This window comes from Emys orbicularis, chromosome 8 (assembly GCF_028017835.1).
Source record: "Emys orbicularis isolate rEmyOrb1 chromosome 8, rEmyOrb1.hap1, whole genome shotgun sequence".
NCBI classification, from domain to species: domain Eukaryota; kingdom Metazoa; phylum Chordata; order Testudines; family Emydidae; genus Emys; species Emys orbicularis.
The window spans coordinates 14,314,807-14,330,071 of NC_088690.1; the positions used below are offsets into that span (position 1 = coordinate 14,314,807).

A 15,265-nucleotide genomic window follows, 5' to 3' on the forward strand; every position below is an offset into this window, starting at 1 on the left:
AAACGGAAAAAAACCCATACTTCTAATTTACATTCATATCCGCTCTCCACAATTGGCACGTATAGGCACACCTGCACCATCTTCGGGAAGCTTAAAGCAGATTCTCCGCAAGACTTCATAGGAAGAGGCTGTCCGTCAGATGACCAATATTAATGTCTGGCTCACAAAAGAAAAAAAGTTTTACTTAATAGGCATCTTGCCAAAATATGCATCTAATTGTCTGTTGCAATATTGCATTTATTTGCTTATTTCCATCTGATGCTTTTAAACGATTAATACTAAGATGAACGTATATAAAAATCGACCACATTGTCAGCAGCCGTAAATTGGCACAGCTTCCCTGACTTCAGTGGCAGTACATGAATCTACGTTGGTCTAGTATGCTGGCACAGTATATTTTTAGCTGCAGTCAGACTAGCATTAGTACAGCTTTAAGTTGCTGCTTAAAATTACTACTGCTTAGTATTACAAAATAGGGAAATATTTGAGTTAAACACTATTTTTATATAAACAAATTAAAACACAGCTTTCCCACCAGCAATAGAAGTTTTATATGCACTTCAATACAGCAAGAGTTTCTGACCATAGGAATTGTAAAAACAAATAAATCCAGATTTACCTGAAATCCAAATGCTCCAATAGCACATAGCCATCTAAGGAGAAAAAGAAAATCAACATACACATTTATTAATCTGCAACTTTGTATATTTGCTTGCTGTGCTAGTCACAAACAGCCCGAAGCAGCTTTCTAAATATCTTTATCTCACAAAAGTTGATTAAAACATGATCCCCTGTGTTGTTAAGCAAGCCTTGCAAACTTACATTTGCCCTCAGAATTGCGACATATTACTTGATTCTCTTCTGTGATGTCAATAACATCCAGTTGTTCTCCGGCGGTGATCGGTAAATCAAGTTTCCCTTTGCTTGCGACAGAACAGTGTGCAACTGCTGTGTTGACGATTGTGATTTCCTTATTGTACTAAAAAAATATATATATATAAATACATCACTACATATTAGGCCCTTTAGTTATCTTCTGATCTCAGAAATATAACTATCGAAGATGGAAGTACTTTTGTAAAATAATGATTAAGGTGATTTGGGGGGAGAACTATTACAAGTGTTTAAAGACAGTGAAAACCCAAAGAAGGAGAAAAATTTTTAGGACTGTACACAAAGGAGGATAAACTTAAGTAAATTAAACCACATTTTAAAAAAATAAAAAGTTTCCTTAATGCCCGTGTAAGTGTTCAAGACAGTGAGATAATTTACAACTATGGTACAGCCTCCTGGGGGAAGTGATTGAAGTGTCTCATGGGACATATAAAAATGGACTGGACAAAGTACTAAATAATGGGCTTTAAGGAACAATCCTGTACAGGCTAGGCGATGGGCAAAAAGATGATCTAACACAGGGGTCTCAAACATGCAGCCTGTGGAGTTATTTGCTGCAGCCCACCAAGCTCCCCGCGCCCCTCTTCCCCCCTCCCGAGTTATTTCCTGCGGCCACCAAGCTCCCCTCCCCCACCGCGCCACGTCCCTGCTCCTCTGCCTACCTCCAGGCACTTCCCGCTGCCAAACGGCTGTCTGGCAGCACTTAGCGCTTTCCAGGAGGGAGGGGAAGGAGCAGGGAGCCGCACACTATGGGGAGGAGGCGGAGAAGAGGAAGGGCAGGGGCAGGGACTTTGCGGAAAGGGTTGGAATGGGGGTGGGGAAGGGGTGGGAAGAGGTGGGGCGGGGCCTCATAGAAGGGGTGGAGTGGGGGCAAGGCCAGTGATGCGGCTCTCGGGCCAATGTACTAGTCCTCATGTAGCCTTAGTGGTTATTTGAGTTTGAGATCCCTGATCTAACAGGTCTTACTTCAGATCCCTTGGTACCATAATCACATGAGTGCATAGGTTTGATCCAAATATTCTCCCATTAAAAAAAAACAAAAAACAAAAAAAACCAAACACCAAACACACACAAAAACTTCACAACCACACATGCCAGAGAACAAGAATTCTCAGAAGAAACTTAGGTCATAATCTTGCCATGACAACTTGCAATGATAAGTCTCTAATCCACATTGCAGCTCCTCCCAGGGATGGCTGATGGCAGCTCAACTCCCGCCTCTCCATACTAAGAACAGAGGTATTGCTGAGAGGTTGAGAGAGATCCTTCTCTTTGCCCTTTGGGCAGGATCTCCTAATTGCGTAGCTACTGGCATCTGTTAGTTTACCATTCCCACTTTCTTCCTAGTAGCAGGACCCCTCCTTGAGTGCCTCTCTATTCCCTCCCCAAACTGACTGACCTCTGCTGTGAATATACCTAATTTCACCATCCAGAAGACTAGACTGAGTTCCCTGTTGAAGCAGGCAGTTCTTGAACGATGTTAATAATTAAAGCTAATTCATTTGTTACAGAGGACTAGATTCCCAAAGACTCTGCTAGAACAGAACAGGCAATGCTACTGTTATAAACCATAGCATGAACTCGGCAGTGCTGCTTATAGCCTACCGAGCCTATACAGCATTATGAAAAACATTAACATAAGGTCCTTTTGATCAGTATCTCTCAATCTGGGGGGTGCAGTCTAGAGGTGGCTCAGGAAAGGGTACCAACTGGGTTAGACTGCACCTGCTGAGTCAGTAGAACCAAAAAGTTGGCTTAGGGGAAGGAAAGAGGAGCTGATGATTCTTCTGTTTCACCCCTATTCTTGCCCCCAGCCAGTTCTGAGGCAGCTCTTTTCCCACCAGCCCCAGCTGGAAAAGACTGTGGGATATACTAGGTTACAAGGGGATTTGTATGGCCTTTTAAAGGGACTGGACCACAGATCTGGAATATAGGATGCTGCTACATCCTAGTGTACCATGGATAAAGACTGATCCCTTTCTGTAGCTCATCCGTTAGGTATCACACATAACCACAGTTGTCCTCTCACACTGCTGATTGTTTGCGTTAAAGAGGAGGGGAAAAGAACACCTACCATAAATTTCTCTCTGAATAACTTCTCTTCTTTTGCCTTCTTTCTCTTGTCTATGTTATATTTCTTGGCTTTGAAGAAGTTTCTAGAGGAAAGACTGCGTCAAAAAAGGAGACATTCTTAGCAGCTCATTTTTAATCCTTCAGTGCACGAAGCAGCATGAAACACGGCACAATGCATACCGCAGCACTGAATAATTCTAATTTAGTCCGGAATGAATCCTTGCAAGAACAAAGCAAGCGGATTGTGTCAGTGTCTTCTCATAGTGTGTATTAAAAACACAAAAAGTATGCAGCTTGGATCGACCTAGGCTTAGTGACAGATTCACTTCACCTGTGTTTTGCATAAAGCTATGTTTTTTTAGGGATACAGTCACTAGAGAGTATTTTAAATAGTTTAAGTTAGTAATTTTTATGGAGGTGGGGCAGCTTTCTCCCTTCAGCAATTTCCATTCCCTACCCCCACTCCCCTATTTAAGTTTTTATTGGACACTGAAGGACATCTGGGTAGAGTCCAAATGAAGTCAATGGGGCACAATGCAGGAATGGGAGTCTACATCATTACCCCCTTTTTAATCAATGGAGAAGCATAGGGCTCTGAAAGCCCCACTTTCCTAGCACACTATCAAATGATGCACAATTAGAAATCAGAAAGGCTACAAAATTAATAAGCCTTTCCAATCTGAGACTTAAGTGGAGCTAGGACAGTTTACACCAGCTCAGGATCGTCCCCTCCACACGCATTTGAGAGATGTTAAAGAGGGTTTGAAACGGAGATTCAGAATAGTGATCAATTCTGGATCATTAATAAATAGTACACTATGGAAAAAGGAGTATGCCCTTTCCACCTCAATAGCCATTCTAGAACACATTTATTATTACATTTTAGTCAATGAAGTTTACCTTTGAAATTCAGCGTTAAGTCTCCAGTTAATATTATATACTTCTAGTAACGCAGACGAGTGAATTTTTGGCTCAGTTTTTTGCAAGTGCTCTCTTTATATCCTTCAGTGGCATAGGGTTAAATATCCTTTGAGCTTTTAAACACAGGGTGAAATCCCAGCCCCACTGCAACTACTGGCAAAACTCCAATTGTGGGTGAAATCTTGTACCACTGAAGTCTGTCTTGTTTGAGATTATTCTCTAGGTACAAGAAGTGTTGATCCCCATTATTTGGAAAGGAGGGACATACAGTGGGATGACATCATCAGAATATTCTAAAACTAAAATAAGACACACTTGTAAGTTACTTACCTTCAACTACTTTCCATCATTCAGTTAAAAAAATAGGAAATAAGAGCCAATGTTAGGTAGTTCTTAAAGACTAAGCATTTTAAAATCATATTAACAAGATTCTTCATTGCTACTTTCAGCCCCTAAAATCTCTATGTCCATGTAACAGAGGAAATCTCATCAAGTTAGTTACATTGCATTTCTTCCTCTAACCATTACACATGTCTCAGTGGGAACGGAATAAGAGCGACGGCTAATCAAGATGCTAGGTGATACCTGTGAAGGGTCAGCAATGCTTGTTTAAAAGTCCCAGAATATTAGTTGCTATCTATAGCTGCGCACACATGTTTGTATTTGAAGTGAAACTGGAAAGTTTGGGGCATTTCACTTCAGTTTTCACAGTAGGAAAAGCCAACATTACTGAAGGCAGTGTTACTGTGGCCATGTTGGTCCCAGGATATTAGAGAGACAAGGTGCATGAGGTAATTTCTTTTATTGGTCAACTTCTGTTGGTTAGAGAGAGAAGCTTTCAAGCTTACCCAAAGCTCTCACCTGATCTTACATGGTGGGTTAAAGCATCAGTACATCAATGAGCACTACAGAACTTTTAATATGTTTCAGCAGGATCTACACAGACGGTTACCGTGCAGCACACTGGAGGACTGTAATCCCAGCTTGCCACATGGTACATGCCACATGGTACGTGCTTGTTTGGACGCTGCCTATGTTGTATGCACATCCTAGAGCAGGGGTCAGCAACCTTTCAGAAGTGGGGTGCCGAGTCTTCATTTATTCACTCTAATTTAAGGTTTTGCGTGCCAGTAATACATTTTAACGTTTTTAGAAGGTCTCTTTCTATAAGTCTATAATATATAACTAAACTGTTGTTGTACGTCAAGTAAATAAGGTTTTTAAAATACTTAAGAAGCTTCATTTAAAAATAGATTAAAATGAAGAGCCCCCCGGACCGGTGGCCAGGACCCAGGCAGTGTGAGTGCCACTGAAAATCAGCTCGTGTGCTGCCTTCGGCACGTGTGCCAGAGGTTGCCTACCCTTGTCCTAGAGACATCTAAAGAGGTAGTTCTTCTGGCCAGCATTTTCTCCCAGCACAGACCAACCACTATTACTTTGGTCTGAAATGCTTGTTTAAAGAGGTTGTATTTAGGCTGAGGAGCTGTACACTGCACAGATAGTCCTACCTCAACTAGAGAGAAGAGAGGCTACAAAACTTCAGGATAAAACCTTGGGGAAAGAAGGCCCCTGAAGAATTCCCCACTCACACATACACACCAAGGTCATAAGTTTCCTCCAAGTCTAGTTTCTGCAAACTTTGGTAGACAGTTCTAACGAAATTTTGCAAAGTGAAAGGATATTATCTCAGTGTTACCATAGTCTAATAAAATGCTCTCAAAGTCTAAACTTTAAATAATGTTGGACTGGGAAGACTGACACCTTGTACTTAATTGTGAAGAATACATAAAATTATAGAAATAAAGATCTTTCGTTACCTTTCTATATCTTCACTGCTTCTTGTTTGATCTTTATCTTTTGGCATCAGAAATTTTAGCTTCCAATTTTTGTGTTTGTCATCCTTCTCTCTGGGGAAAAAAGGAACAATTGAGGATATTTATAACAATCCTTTTCAAACAGAAGGGTGGCACAACGTTTTTTATTTTAAAAAATATCTAATTTCACACACCACTGAAACGCAAACACTTAATGCAGGAACCTTGCAGCTTATACCAGTTTACATCAATACTACTCAATAGTTGAAGAGCAAGAAATGAAGTATGTGCTATCTAGTTAAGATTACAGGTAGATATTTTTGCAGAAGGCAAAATGCAGCTAGACAAGTAAGAGTTGGACTGGGGACATTGGGGATTAAATCCCCTACTCTTACGGATAGTTTCATGAGCCACAAGGAGACAAGGCTTCACTTTACAGCACTATGCTAGGGTTCACTTACAACACTTTTAGGATACCACCTGCCAATTCAGAAACATCCTTTCCTAGAGCGCCTGAGCTTTTCCTAGCGAACTCCTATAAATACTGACCCTACCTTGCTTAGCTAATAAAAAGTACAATGAAAGTGTGTGTGTCTGAAGGCCAATATAGTATGCCACAGATTTGTGGAGGAATGTTCCTTGCAGCGTAAGAACCTGCTTTGGAGAAACATTACAGAAGTAGTCCTCTTTTGTAAAAGTGGGTTACTTACTTTGCATCTTTTTGATCCACATCAATGTCATCGTATGCCACATTTCCCTGGGACACAACGTCTGTTATCAAAACATTCAGCGTAACGGTGAGTCAGAAAACATTCATCTGAGTACAGTATTTGAAACCACTGACTAATAAAACTGGGACTGCACCTAGCCTGTCTGAAACACTATCAATTCAAAGAAACTAAATGTTGTAGCAATGAAGGATTCTCAAGGCACCAACAAGGAAGGAGACTTCCCCATGAGCAGGCACCGGTGGCTAGGGAGAAATAATTAAAAACACCACAGGCATCTCTGAGAGAGTGTCATTGTGCCTGAGCGCACTGCTCTGGTTGGAAACTTACAGTTCTTGGGATGTAACAGTTTGGAGTTCCATTCTGCTCTCAACTAGTTTAATTCCATTTAAAAAAAAAATCTATATATTTTTAATGCTAGAAAGGACCATTATGATCACCTACCCCAACTTCCTGCATAACACAGGCCAGGGATTTGAACCAAGGTCTCAAGTCCCAGGTTTGTGCCCTAAGCACTGGACCAGCCTTTCTAAGGAATTAGCCCCAATGTATACATGGGACACAGTCAAGCCCTATAAATTATTCTGAGAATATGGTACATTAGTTCTGATAGGAGGATGAAATTCTAGGGCTCAGCTCAGACCTGGTTGAAGTGGAGGCAATCCAGTTGAGTCCACTGGAATCATTCCCACTTGTACCAGATCCAAATCTGGCCCTTTCCCCTTCAAGGCCTGAAATGACTTTCACAAAAGATTTCCGAGAGCGGTCAGAGAACTCCTGTAGTGCTTTATTGAGCAAGACGGCTACTGAGTTTACATCTGCGCGAGAATAATCTCGCCTCCATACCCCACCTCAAAAACCACAAGTAAAGTGCACACCCATATTAAGTCTTTAAAATTAACACTGCCACATACCAAATTTTAGAGTGTTATAGTACACAGTCTATTTTTAAAAAGGCAAGATACCCATGCCACCTCTTTCCAGTCACATTCTATTGTAATCACACAGATACACATACATGGCTTACCTAAGTTTGGTACTGAACTGGACAATATGCTGGGGTGGGGGAGGGGGAGGAGGGAAAGAAGAGGGAGAGGGAGGGAGAAAGAACACATGAGAAAAAAATTAATTATGTACAAACATGTTAAAACAGCCATCTTAACAGCATGGCAACTGTACTGGTGGCTCAAGGGAAGATGCTACATTCAGGCTCTGGAATGCTACAGGTCTTAGAAGCAATTATGTTCTCACTCCCCCTCTCCCCAATGATCCATTAAATCCTTGAAGAGTCAGTCTGTCCTTTCATATTCTGTGTCTTTCTAATATACCCTTGAACACTTTTCAGACCTCCAAAGCTACAGAGGCAGGCTCACAGTTTAAAATGGTTATTATGGTGACGCCGCAATTGAAAGTGCCTATTCAAAGACCAGAACATAGAAGAAAGGAAAGAGCTGACACTGGCCAAATACTTCTCCCATACTGGCCAATGGAATGCAGCATGCCATGCACCTGTCCATAAGCGAACATGCAGTCGTAATTAAGGCCTAATAAGATGGTCGTCATAAAAGATCCACAGCAGTGTTCAGAACTCTTTTCTGTGATACAAGAAGGTATAGTGTGAAAGCTTAAGCAGCATATGGTAGCTCATTATGATCATAATTTAGCAGTTATGGAGCAAGGAGATGCTAAAGAGTGAGAGAACAACAGAGGAAATAGAGTGAGAACGGACTTAAAGAAATGAGGCAAGCATGTTTACATCAGAGCTTTTTACAGAAATAAAATACCCAAGACAGCCTAAAATGGTGCACGAGTACACATACTGTACCTATAAGTTAGTGTAAAGACCCACTAAATACCCACACCTTCCATTTTTGGAAAATGAAAGCACACAAATCAGTTCACCTCCATGTGCAAAATATTATCTACACACAAAAGTGCCAGTTGTTCAATCAACATGCAGCCACTTACGTACACAAGTACTCTTAATATCCAGCACTTGAATTTAGGGACAGCAGACAGCTTTTAGAAAGAGTTGTCAATGACAGACAGCTGTCAGACTGTAGTTCCCACTACACATTCCCAAACACAGCTATATTCCTTTAAAGCCAGGAAAAAAAAAATATCCCACTACAGACATTCTCAGAACCAAAAGAGTATGGCACCATAGTGCACCTGCTTCATCTGACGGTAGGCGTTTTGCAGAGAGGGGTCAAGAGGCCTTATGTTCTGCAGCCAACCATCATGCATTCATGAACCGAGAAACTGGTACAGGGGGATTCTGTTCAAGAGCCTCTCCAATAAGCCAGCATCTTGAATATCAAGCCAACAGGACTCAAAAGAGCACTATAAAAAGGTACACCATATTCCTTCATGTGTCATTAACTTGTTATAACAGAGACTGAACGGTCTCCTCTTTCTTATCAGATACTATTGCCAGCTTGAATGTGAAAAGCAAGTCTTCTTCTCTAAGGTACCACCTTTCCCAACCTACAGGTGACATAAGCACATACAGGTTTCTGTGTTGCTAATACCATATTGCTGTGCCTGTCTTCTACGGACATGCAACATTTTTCAAGGTTTCATCAGCGGTGCAGAGAGAGGAAGTTGGAGCTTTACTTAGCTCTCCACACAATGGGAAAAAATAACTATGTAACATCTACTCTGCATTGATAAAGTTAATATCACCCTTGTTTTTTCCATTAAAAATTGTATTTGATTCAGTTAAGTCATTTTAAAAATAAAGGAGTTGGTGGAGGTCATGGATTAGTCTGGCATAAAAATCCACTGAAGTATATAGGAGGCTTTCCACTGACTTCAAAATCACTACTTTGCTGCCCTCCACCTCCGCCCCCATGATTAGGGTTTAATTCCTCCTATAAAGGTAAAAAATGAGAAAAAAGGCCATTGATATTGATGCTCCTAAGAGTGATGGATCAGACTAACAGAACCTTGTTCTGACCTCCCTCTGATATAAATCCAGAGTAACTTCCCTTCTGTTATACTATTGTAAATTTGGATCAGAATCAGGACCAGTGGGGTTTTTTTTGGGGGGGGGGGGAGGAGGGGGAAGTGCAGGGGGAAGAACTCAGATTCCTACTTTCATTACTCCAAAAAGGAACCAAATATTTCATGAGTAAAACAGCTGCCTCAAGAACAATTTAAAAGTCGTAGATTACCAGAATGGATGTACTGGTCACATACTCCTAATGGAAAGCATCATCTTTGGATTCTTTAAGGGGGGTGCTAAATAATACAGTTGCAACAAAGATTTTTTTCCCTCTTTATAAACTTGAATTTAAGAAGGTCTTTGCCTACCAATTGGAAAAGGAAAATATTAAATCAATTAATTTTTCCTCTTCACTGATCTACATCCGTTCAACTTGCTTTGATTACTGGACCACCATCCCAAGCCAATCAGCAGTTTGGAAGGACATATGCATCCTCATGCTTCAAGACATTATCCAATCTATGATTTAGGATATAGGAAGAAACTTGCAGATTATTCCATAATTGACATATTCAGGGTTTCTTGCACCTTTTTCTGAAGTGTTTGGTGCTGTCCATTGTGCGAAACAAGATACTGGACCAGATGCACCCCAGGCTTAATCCATTATGGAAATTCCTAGGGAACAGCTGGGCATCATAAATGACTTTTTAGGCAGATTTTCCAAAGCAAGTTGTGTCCAGAACTATCAAAAGGAAAAGCGCATCGTTTCCAAACATGAACCGAGCGGGAGTTGTTTGGACAACATTTCTTACCGGCGGTTTTCCTTCATCTTGGCATTCTTCAGTTTAATTATGTCTTTCTTGAAAAACTTTCCAAATTGCTTTAGTTTTTCTATTCTATCCAAACTAGGTACGAAGAAAATACATCGGGGGGGGGGTGGGGGGGGAAGAGAAAAGTGTTAGACTGAAGAATGTTGAATGCCCACAAAAATTGCCATATTGGCAGTGCTAGAGATTATCCTCTATTCAGAAATCAGGGATTGCACCTTAAGAAGCATTTAGGCTCCAGTCCAGCAAAGCACTTAAGCCCATGCTTAACTCACTGGGGACTACTCACATGCTTAGAGTTAAGCTTAAGTGCTTTGCTGGACTGGGGCCTTGATTCTAAATTCCCTCTTGCATTGGTTTTAGTTCACACATGGGATTTTTCAAAGCCAGTGAATCACTAATGGAAAAAAAAAAAAGTGTCAATTTCCTCCCCTACCACATTCAGAAATTGAGTGTTTTCGTGGAACTCCAAATCTCTGATAAAAGGAACAGTGCTTCCCTTGGTACCATTCCTGGTAGACAGTACAGATGGAAGGACAGCCTTGTGGTTAAGGCCCAAGCCTGGGAGTCAGACCACCTCTTTCTGTTCCAGGCTCCACCACAGATCTCTGTCTTGCATGGCCTCGGGCAAGACAAATTCTCTTTATGTCGACGACAGGGGGAATTGTACTTGCCAGTGTCACAGGGGTGTTGCAAAGCTTATTTCCCATAGTGGACGTATACTGAAGTGTTTAAAAAGAACCAAGATAGAAGGTACTAGAACAGTAAGTACTAACGACAGTGAGCACAACTCCTTGAGCACTGGCTACACATTGTACTGGCAGGAAGACTACGTTAAGGATGGCCTTGTGGCTACGGCACTGAACTAAGACTCAGGATGTTGAGTTTCAATGCCCAGCTCTGCTATAAACTTCTTTGTGCAAGTGACAATCTATTTCTCCATTTCCCCATCTGTAACGGGAGGATATGAAAGCTTCATTTCTCCTACTATGTAGTGTCTAGTTAGACAACAGTTCTTTGGAGGAGGGACTGGGTGTGTATGTATGGCATTTAGCACAATCGACCACGGTCTTGTTTGGTGCCTCTAGGTGCACCTTTAATTCAAATAGCATTGCTGTTTTTTCCCCTCATCCCCTAGGCTTCAAACTTCCCATATTTTCTCCACACAGAAGATGCAAGTTAGGTTTAAACCCAGATGCGATTACTCTTCACGTCCAGAAGGGAAAGAAGCAGATACATATGCACAAGATAAATAAGTCCACATTCTGCTGTATAAAAACCAGGCATCAGGTGCACCTTTTAAGAAGTTTTGTGGAGCAATGCCTCACCATTTGCTATGGTCAAGGGCTGAGTCAGATACACCGTGGAAGGGTGTATGAAGCCTCATTCCCCACACAGAGTGATCTGACAGAGCTAATGATTGGAAATGCAGTTAGTAAATGTCAGCTAATGTCAATAAATAACAAAAATCAATATCCCTTCTACAGCTGTAAAACATGTACTTGTATCCAGTAGTCAACAGGAACATGACATAGAAGTGCATTCAGCTGCTTGAAGGCATATAAATGGCAACTCACTCCAGTTTGATTGGATTATAATCCCCATTATGAATATCCTCATATATTTCGTCACACTTGTTTTCTGAAACTTAAAAACAAGACAGATGTATTCACGAATCACATTCAATGGCAACAGTCTTCAAGATCTGCTAAACAGAACCAACGGAGCTCCAGATCAGGAGAACCACTTAGCACTACATAGGCTATGGCTACACTGTGAGCTAGCGGTGGGATTCCCAGCTCAAGTGGACACATTCACGCTAGCACTCATCTGAGCTAGGACACGAAACACAGAAGTGTAGCTGCTGCAGCACCAGCTAGCTGCCAGTCTACAATAGGGTGACCAGATGTCCCGATTTTATAGGGACAGTCCCAATATTTGGGGCTTTTTCTTACACAGGTGCCTATTACACGCCCCCCCCCCCCCCCGTCCCAATTTTTCACACTTGCTATCTGGTTACCCTAGACTACAAACCCACCAGAACTCTGCTGTCTATGCAAGCTGGGAGTCAGACCCCTTAGCTTGTAGCATAAAATGCAACAGACATTTACAAGAGACCATTTATTCCCAGATGTAAGCTTGCCATAATGCTGAATGTTCGACATTGGAGTGGCACTGATCAATAAAGGAATCTAACACTCATTGTATTTATACATGAGCGAACAGTGGACTATTCAACACAATGCACAGGCTATTCTTTGTAAACGTGTTTTCTTTTTAAATTGCTAGTGCTCTAGTGGTTAGAAAATGTATTAAAATCAGGTAGCTAAAACTGTAGACATAAACAAATCTTGCATACGAGCTGCAGGGGTAGATTCATTAAGCTATCAAAATTCATCCAATGAATGACATTATTAGGATCATATTTGACTAACATGAGATTGCCGTCACATCACACTATGAATCCCAGTAAGAAAGTTCTATCATGCCACCAGAAAAGTGGTAGGTTTAATGATGGCACTTGTGATTTTATCTCTTATTAATATGGATGTGGCAACTTTCACTACAATTGCTTAAAATGAGTACAGACAGGCACTTACGGGTGAAGTTCACTACAGCAGATCCATACGGCCTAGTGAACTTGAGTGAAGCTTCAACAATATATTGGTGGAAAATCCTATCCATGGGCATGGAGGTTTCCACATGGAGGGGAAACCAGTGCGATTTCGGGGTGGGGGAGGAGGAAGAAAAGAAAGGAATACGGGCAGGTTTTGGAGAGGCCACGCAGAAGGTGTAAACCAAGCCACTCTCAAAGCACAGCAGAACTGCTTAAGGGTTAAAGCCAGGATCACCACTGCTATAGAACGCTGAAGTCAGAGTCCACTCCTGCAGTAGCAGCTGCTATGCGCAGCTTAGGGGTAAAGGAAGAATTCTTTCCTCATTGTCTTGGCAGAGATCCCAGTGCCCTGCCCGCTTTCCTGGGCTGACTGGGAACTTGGCAGAGGACTGCACCATAGTGTGGGGTTCAAGTGTAGCATAGGGCCATGTGCAACTCCTTTTTGCTAGGGTGAGCTTCACTTCAGGCACAAGGTACCTCCATTTAAAAAGGTGCATGCCTCAACGTAATGAACGATCCCCAAGTTCAAACTTCCCAACTCTGCCATACTTACAGCTATCTGAAGTGAACGAGCTAAAGGCATCAGAGGCTTGATTCCTGGAAAATAAAGTGTCAAGACAGTTTGATATATCAGTTTACTATAGTGAAGATTTTAGAAGACATTTCAAAACCCAGTCGTTAGCACGTACTCACACGGCACACTCTATATCTTCTACATCATCATACACATCCTCTGATGTCTGCATTGGCTTCAGAATCCTTTGGCTCAAAGCCACCATGTCTTCATCCGCTTTCAAGGCACTGACGCACACATAGCGAGCTGAAAATGAAACAGCATCTTGCCTTAGAAGCTCTTCTGATCACCTACTATCAGGTCAAGGATGATCATCTTTGATAATTCATGTTAGTGTCACAATAAATAAATCAGCCAAACTTCCTTAGATCTAGGAGTTAAGAAGGGTCTTTGATTGCTCTAAGCTGCTTTGAAAGAAAGCAAAGAGTCTTAAAGACTTATTTTAGAGATTTACCAGTTTGCTCAGTATCTGAAGCCCTCAACTGTGAAATTTTTCAACTGCAAGAACCAAAATAGGATTAAAAAATTAAAAAAAAAAAAAATTGATGAGCATTTACTGAAATAAATGAAGGGATTGAATTAGTAGTATCTTTGGTGGGGTTGATATGGTTTAGGGAGTAAGGCTTGATAGATTACTTAAGCCTGGGGAATATACCTGCAAATCACAGTAGAGGAGAAAAATAAAAGTCTCATTTGTGATTTTCGCTGATGTCTATTATACTTTGAACTGGGACAATTAAGTGTGTGAACTGTTTCAATTACGTTAAAAAGTAATAATCACCAGCGCAATAGACACCCCTCCAACAATGTTAGGTCTGAGGTTGGGCATTTGACTAGTCCAAAAATTATTGGTAAATTTACTAGTCAAGTATATGTAAGGCTGTACAAAAGTATGGATTTTTTTTGGTTCAAAAGTTGCAGCCACAGTTCGTTGAAGCTGAAGTTTTGGTGTGCTCAGTGCAAATTCCATTTAAAACAAACAGGTTGCCTTTATATACTTGCTTTTAAAATGGATTCACCACCCCTGGGTGCTCACCCACCCATAAGCTTCAGCACCTTCTTCCCAGGCATGCAGCCTGCCTTCTAAGCAGGGCAGCAGCACAGATATGTCCCAATGGCTCTTGAAGGCAAGTGTGACTGAGAGGCGGCCATCCAAAGTTGAGTGCTGTTGCTACCTCACAAATAGGTGAATAACTCCCCACCCTGATCACCCACATTTGAGTGCTGTTGCTACCTCATTGACCAATTTGTAACTCCCCCACCCCGATCACAAAAATTTGGCTCAGCTGCCTCTGTCATGATGGAGAGAAGCTAGGCCAAATTTGAGGGAATGGTATTACAACCTGGCACACAAGCTTGCAGTGCCAACACCACTCAAATTTGTGGCAACTATTAAAAAAAACCAAAAAACTGTGGTGTCTGTTCAGAGTTATGGCCCATGATTTTCTTACAGCCTTAAATATTGGTTAAATATTGTCAGAATGGTCAAACATTTTAAAGCACTAATTTATTAGAACAAAAAAGAGTAAGACTTTATGGTCTCCAGTAGGCTTAGCCTTAGAGAGATACTTATGCCTAATTTCAAAAGACAAGTTAATACAATTCCAGTTCAGTAACTCAGAAAAATATGAAACAATAAAATGGAGCTGTGGGTTTTTTTTGTTTTGTTGTAAGAAGACGGGCACCATGATGCAAATCAAAAGGTAGGCTGCCACTGCCGTCAGGACATCCTTGCTGGAATATATGACAATATTTGACAGTGATCAAATAAGTGGTCAATTGACCACCTTGCCAAGCCTAGTTAGGCCTTTAGTGAGTTTGAAGGGGGAAAAGGGTTGGATTAACAAAGAAACATAAGAGACAGAGCCAA

At 41.3% G+C, this 15,265-nt stretch overlaps 1 protein-coding gene across 1 annotated transcript in view; it reads right to left on the reverse strand.

The window, feature by feature from the left end:
• Positions 1 to 615: 615 nt before the first annotated feature.
• FYB2 (FYN binding protein 2) overlaps positions 616 to 15,265 on the reverse strand; it is a 37,189-nt gene continuing 22,539 nt past the window's right edge. The window contains exons 10-19 of the mRNA XM_065409292.1: positions 13,515 to 13,641; positions 13,375 to 13,418; positions 11,782 to 11,851; positions 10,190 to 10,282; positions 7,458 to 7,486; positions 6,413 to 6,473; positions 5,706 to 5,795; positions 2,969 to 3,062; positions 823 to 979; positions 616 to 653 (exon numbers count right to left, since the gene is read on the reverse strand). Coding sequence (XP_065265364.1) covers positions 616 to 653; positions 823 to 979; positions 2,969 to 3,062; positions 5,706 to 5,795; positions 6,413 to 6,473; positions 7,458 to 7,486; positions 10,190 to 10,282; positions 11,782 to 11,851; positions 13,375 to 13,418; positions 13,515 to 13,641 — 803 coding nt within the window. The remainder of the gene's footprint in view (positions 654 to 822; positions 980 to 2,968; positions 3,063 to 5,705; positions 5,796 to 6,412; positions 6,474 to 7,457; positions 7,487 to 10,189; positions 10,283 to 11,781; positions 11,852 to 13,374; positions 13,419 to 13,514; positions 13,642 to 15,265) is intronic.